This window comes from Heliangelus exortis, chromosome 21 (genome assembly GCF_036169615.1).
Source record: "Heliangelus exortis chromosome 21, bHelExo1.hap1, whole genome shotgun sequence".
Lineage (NCBI taxonomy): Eukaryota > Metazoa > Chordata > Aves > Apodiformes > Trochilidae > Heliangelus > Heliangelus exortis.
The window spans coordinates 966,062-971,995 of record NC_092442.1 but is presented as its reverse complement, the minus strand read 5'-3'; the positions used below and the strand labels follow the sequence as shown (position 1 = coordinate 971,995).

Here is a 5,934-nt window from a genome sequence, read left to right as displayed (position 1 = left end):
TCTGGGGAAAATTCCACCACACCCACACAACCTCTGCAGGGACCTCCTCCCCACATAAATTGGGGAGCTCCTGACTGTCTCAGCACCAGACAGCAAAGGTTCTTCCAAGCTCTACTTGCCTGCTGCAGCTCCAGCCACCACTCCTCAGCTGACATGAAGAATTCTGTGCTTCTCCTCGCCCTTCTCGCCACTTGCTGCTGCCACAACTTAGCTGCACCACGTAAGTCTGGGCTCTCCCCATCGCCTCTAACCTGGGACACGAGAGATTCTGACACTGGAACAGGGTCCCTTCTGCCAACCTTTCCCCCCCTGGCCCCTTCTTGTGTCAAACCATGCTCTGGAGCCACAGTTCCAGGGCTGTTGATGCTCTCCTGCCACGGGAAAAGCACAGCTCAGCGTGGCATGGGCCATGGCAGTGCCAGCTCAGGGTGAACTCAGAAGACAAGAACTGAAGGAAGAAGAAAAAAGACCTTGTCTTTTCTCTTCTTCCTCCGTGTCCTCCCCACTTCCCTGCAGTTCCATCTCCCTGTTCCTGCTTCCTGATGTCTGCCTTTGCTTTCCACAGTTGGCTCTGACCCACCCACCTCCTGCTGCTTCACCTACACCTCCCGGCAGCTGCCCCGCAGCTTCGTGGTGGAATACTATGAGACCAACAGCCAGTGTCCCCAGGCTGCTGTCGTGTGAGTCACAGAGACACAGAGCCATGGAACGGGTCAGGTTGGGAGGGACCTCAAAGCTCATCCAGGGTGATGAGCCTGCCATGGGCAGGACACCCCCCAGCAGCCCAGGCTGCTCCCAGCCATCCCCTTCAGGGTAGTGCTGGCTCTCCCTTAGGAGAAGGAAAAACCCCTTTCCAAAAGACATCCCAGGGGATGGGAGGGATGGGGGGATGAGGTGAAAGGTGAGGGTGCAGTGACTCAGCACCCAGAGGCCGAATGGCACCCGTCCTGCTTCACCATTGTGCAAGGTGCTGGCGGTGGCCAAACCCTGCTGAGCCTCAGGGGAGGCTGAGTCTGGGGCAGGGCTCCTCTCCATGCTGTGCTCCCCCACCCAAACCCTCCCTTCTCTGCACCCCCCAGGTTTGTCACCAGGAGGGGCCGCCAGGTCTGTGCTGACCCCGAGCAGAGCTGGGTCCAGCAGTACGTGAGTGACCTGGAGCTGAACTGAGGGGACAGAACCCACCTGCCACCTGCCTGCCTGTCACCATGGGCAATGCCTCAGCTCCTGACACTTCTTGTCTGAACAGAGCTTGGAAACTGAAAATGTTCCAGAACCTGACTTCAGTGTTTGCTATTTAATTTATTTTTTTTTAGAGGAGGGATCAGAATGTTATTTAATAGATACATTTTTTTTAAATCAAGACACATGCTCAGATTATATATCTATATTTAATTAATTGTATTTTTATTTAATATTTCATTCAAATTTCAAGAAATAAATATTTTTCTAAGAACTTTGTGTCTTTGCCTCCATTACAATTCTTCATAACGACAATAGCTGAAAATCTGAGTGTTCTTTAATTGCTGTTCTACACTGTCAAATCCCCCATGAGCTTTTTGTCTGAACATCCTATTTTGGAAAATAAGAAGAGAAAAACCTTGAAGGAGGAGGTGTGAGAAGGGCACAGATTACAGTCAGGTAGCCTGGTTTGCTCTCTTTGTCAGGTCTTTAATCACTGCTCATTACAGCTGCTGGCAGCTATTTAAATTATGTGCTCAGCCACATTATAGTCAATTAAAGTGTTACCTTTAGGGCCTTATTTTTTACATGCTGGCTGTTTCAGAGGAAGTTTTCTGTGAGCTTCAGCTAAAATGGATCAGCTATTCCAGAGCTAAGGATGCAAAAAATGGTTCCCTACAAGATTTTTAGAACTACTGCATTAAACTCTGGTTTAGCTGGGACATGATGCTAAGCAGAGGTGTCTCTCTGGTATGAAAGGGTGTTGCTTCTCCATGCCTCCAAAATCTGTGCATCCCTGGAGCTGCCTGTGCAGTGCCCCCCAGCAATTACCCTGCCAGACCCATCCCAGGGCAAGATCAACCCCACGAGGAGACACTGGAGCTCTGGGAATGATCTCCAGCCAGAGCTGGAGGAGACAGCACCCACACCACTGATGACATTTAGGATCCTCTGATCAGCTCTTGACATTCATGTCCTGTTGTGTCCTGTGCTGCTGGATGAGCAAGGCTTTGGGTTCCTCCTGACTGGACCAAGGAAAAAATCATCACAAAATCCCAGCTTGGTTTGGGTTGGAAGGGACCTTAAAGATCATCCAGTCCCAGCTTCCTGCCAACCAGCCCAGGGTGCTCCAACCCCATCCAACCTGGTCTTTAGCGCTGCCAGGGATGGGGCAGCCACATCCTCTCTGGGCAACCTGGGCTCACCACTCTCACACCAAAAAATTTCCTCTCCATCTCCTCTCTTGAAGCTGGAAACCCTTCCCCCTCACAAGGTCCCATCCCTCCAGGCCCTTGTCCCAAGTCCCTCCCCAGCTTTCCTGGAGCCCCTTCAGGCACTGGAAGGTGCTCTAAGGTCTCCCCATGGGATCCTTCTCTTCTCCAGCCTCAACACCCCCAAATCTCCCCCTGGCTCCAGAGCAGAGCTGCTCCAGCCCTCCCAGCAGCTCCAGAGCCCCCTCTGGACTGGCTCCAACAGCTCCGTGTCCTTCTGCTGCTGGGGACCCCAGAGCTGGACCCAGCTTTACCCCAGGGGCTCTCCCCAGAGTGGAGCAGAGGGACAATTTGCCATATTTGCTGGTGCAGCTCCCTGAGGACACCTTTGCCAGGAAACCTCCACACTGTGCAGCCCCCTGAGAAGCCCTGGGATGTCCCAGTGCTCCTGCCTGGGGTTCAGGAGCTACTGATGCTGAAACTGAAACAGAAACAGAAACAGCCTCACAGGGGGGTAAGGGAGCAGCCACTGGAGACAGGGCAGGTGAACACAAGAAGCAGAGGGCAACAAGCTGGAGGAATAGGATTATGAGGAAGGGCAGGCTGGGGGGTCTGCAGGGGATTTCCTCTGAATTCAGGCCAAGGCAATAGCAGTGGTGTCAAGGGTGTCAGAATTTGTAAACTACTAAAATGAAGACTCATCTTGAAAGCAGAATGTGGTGTCTGCTGATTATTTTGTGCAATGTGTATGGCAGTGAATATTTGTAATGCAAACCCCGGGAAGAACAATAAAATTACTGCTATGATAAGAATCACATCACCTGCATAATATACCTGAAGATCTGCAGGTATTTGTTGTTTACATCACCCTGGTGGCCCCACAGGCATTTTGAGGTATGATGAGAGTCAGTGGGGTGGGAGGTCAGAGTCCAGCACTGCACAGGAGGAGCTGGGCTCTGCTGATGGAGGTGGTTGGTGGCTGATGGCAAGCAGGACTCATGGCCTGGCAGCCTTTACATCTGTTTTTCCAGAGAGGAATTAGACACCTTGCAGGCAAAATGCTGTTGTGCTCAGAAGTGCCAGCCCTGTGCCTTCACACCCACCCCAGGAGCTGGGGAGGCTCAGTCCTCCACCCAAAATGGCTCTTCCCAGAGACACCAAGATGGGGGACTGGGTCTCTTCTGGGTGGCCAGCATCCAAAATGGTTTGTACCAGTGGGTGTTTTGGCATGCTGCATACAAAAGTACTGTTTTCCCACAGCAGCAATATATCCCAGACTTCCAGGGCTGAGGAAGACACAGAAGCATTATGCTAGAAAGGATGCCTGGCTGTCACCTTACCCATAAGGGACATCAGAAAGCAGGGTGGCCACAAAGACCTGAAAGTGCATTTTTGCTCAGTTCTTAGAAAGATGCAGACAACAACTCCCATCCCCCTGAGATGACAAAGCCTTTCCACTGTACTAGAAGGGAAAGAAAGATGTTCACATCTGCTGAAAAAGCACAGTTCTGAAACCACCAGCCTGTAAATTTATCCATGGGCAACCTTTACAGGGGACACAGTCAGTGCCTCTGGGTGACCAAACCACCCCCAGAGCCAAAGCTTAAAATTCTGACATTAATCAGCTGAGTGCTCAGAAGCCCAGCTCCTGACCTCCCACCCACCCCACGGCCATCCTGCCAGATGTGGTCCCCCAGGGGATTACCTTGAGCAGATCAGTCACAGGACCCACCACAGCAGGGGACAGTCTCAGATCCAAAATGTCCCTGCAGAGCATGCATTTACTCATCTATCTGCCTATCTTCCTTCACATGGAGACCAGGAGGAGCTGGTGTGACTGTCACCAACCTGCTACACACAGGAGCCCCTTTGGTAACAAAGACCCTTATGATGCTGTGTGAAGGTCACCAGTGGGATGGAGCTGGGAGCCCTCGTGCACCCAACCCCTGTGCTCTGCTCAGGGTGTGCTGTGTCCTGCAGGCATCCCACAGAAAATAAAATCCCACCAAGGACAGGGGCAAGCTCGACTTGTCATGACTTCAACAGGAACCTTCTTGCAAGCAGCTTTAGCTTGATGTTAGGAGCTGGAAAAGCCAGGTCCCAGCTTTCCTCCCACTGTCCACTGCCAACCAGTCTGGGCATCTCAGGGCAGACTGGTACCTTCCCTGAGCAGTTTCTGGGTTGCTGGGAGTCCATCAGATGGAAAATTTTACATCATATTCAGAGCTATCTCATCCCTTCAACCTTTACCCTCCTTCCTGCAAGAGGCAGATTCATGATTTCTAGGAACACAAGTCCACATCCTTCCTGCTCATTTGTTCCCCCTATTTGCAACATCCCTGGACTGTTGCACTTTCTCCTGTCTCTTCTGGAAATGCTTTGCTCTTACGGCACCGCAGCAAGTGCCACTCATCTGTCACATTGTCCCAGTCAGATTAGTCCTGTTGCCTGGACAGCTTCCATCCATCCCACCACCTCCTCCCACCCCTGGTTCAGTGACATTGAGTCTGGTCCCTGCCCAGCTGCCACCCTGCACAATTTCCTCTGCCTGTCCTCACAGCTACCCCAGAACTCTGCTCCCAGCCCTCTGCCATGACTGAAAAGCTCATGTCCCTCCTTATCTTCTCATGCTCCCTCTTGTAAGATTTCCAGGGAGGTCAATGAGCTGCAGAGCCAACCAAGAACCTTTGCCCTTCTCCTTCTAGGGCCATGACAAAGCTGAGGCTGAGCTCTTCCAGCTGGTCTGTCCTTTCTGATATTCAGCCTCCAAAATAAACAGCCTGCATCTGAAGGGAGGAGGGTGGGACTCCCCCAAATGCAGCAAGACTCAGCTAAGAGGAAAGGCTATCTCAGGTCCAGCGTGATTCTTCACTAGGAGCCTCCTAAAGTATCATCCAGGACATCCCCAAAGAAATTCTGCTGAGATTTTGAGATCATGCTTTACCAAATCACATTTTCTTCAAGTAAAATGGTGTTTAAATTAAGGAGCTTCATTATTTTTGTCTGAAGTCTACCCTGCTTCACACAGGGGACAGAGAGACCAAACACCAGGGGTGACCTTTGGAGACATCACCACAGGGTAGGTTATTATCCTTTCCCTGTTTTGCAGCCCTCAGAGCGTCCCCATCCTGGAGTGGGCAATGCTTGAGAGCTTCCCATGCTTGGAGATTTCCCACCCATTGGGCTGGTGAGGGGATGTGGAGGGGCTGGAGCTACCAGGCCTGAAGGTCATCTCCTGGCCAGAGATGAGAGGTAGCAGCTTAGGGGCCTCCAGCACCCAGACTCCTACAGATGTCTCCCTGCCTTCACCCTAGGTACCAGCACCCTGAGGATGAGGCATGGCCAACAACCCAGGCAGCTGCTGGCACCCAGTCCCTGCTGCAGGTGCCCATCCACCTGTCCCAGGGGGATCTCTTGAGGACCTTCCCTGGGCCAGAGAGGACCAGACCCAGCAGCACTTCTTGTTCTCTGAGATGCTGGGCATCTTCTGGGCTTAACAAGCTGGGATGGATGCACCACAGACCCACGATGCACCACACAAAGC

The 5,934-nt window shown here is 52.1% G+C and overlaps 1 protein-coding gene across 1 annotated transcript; it reads left to right on the top strand.

The window, feature by feature from the left end:
* Window positions 1-18: 18 nt before the first annotated feature.
* On the top strand, window positions 19-1,380 carry LOC139805982 (C-C motif chemokine 4 homolog). The gene is made up of 3 exons (XM_071765017.1): window positions 19-220; window positions 566-680; window positions 1,080-1,380. Exons 1-3 carry the CDS (start codon window positions 154-156, stop codon window positions 1,165-1,167), a joined length of 270 nt encoding a protein of 89 aa, XP_071621118.1. The 5' UTR covers window positions 19-153; the 3' UTR covers window positions 1,168-1,380.
* Window positions 1,381-5,934: the final 4,554 nt, after the last annotated feature.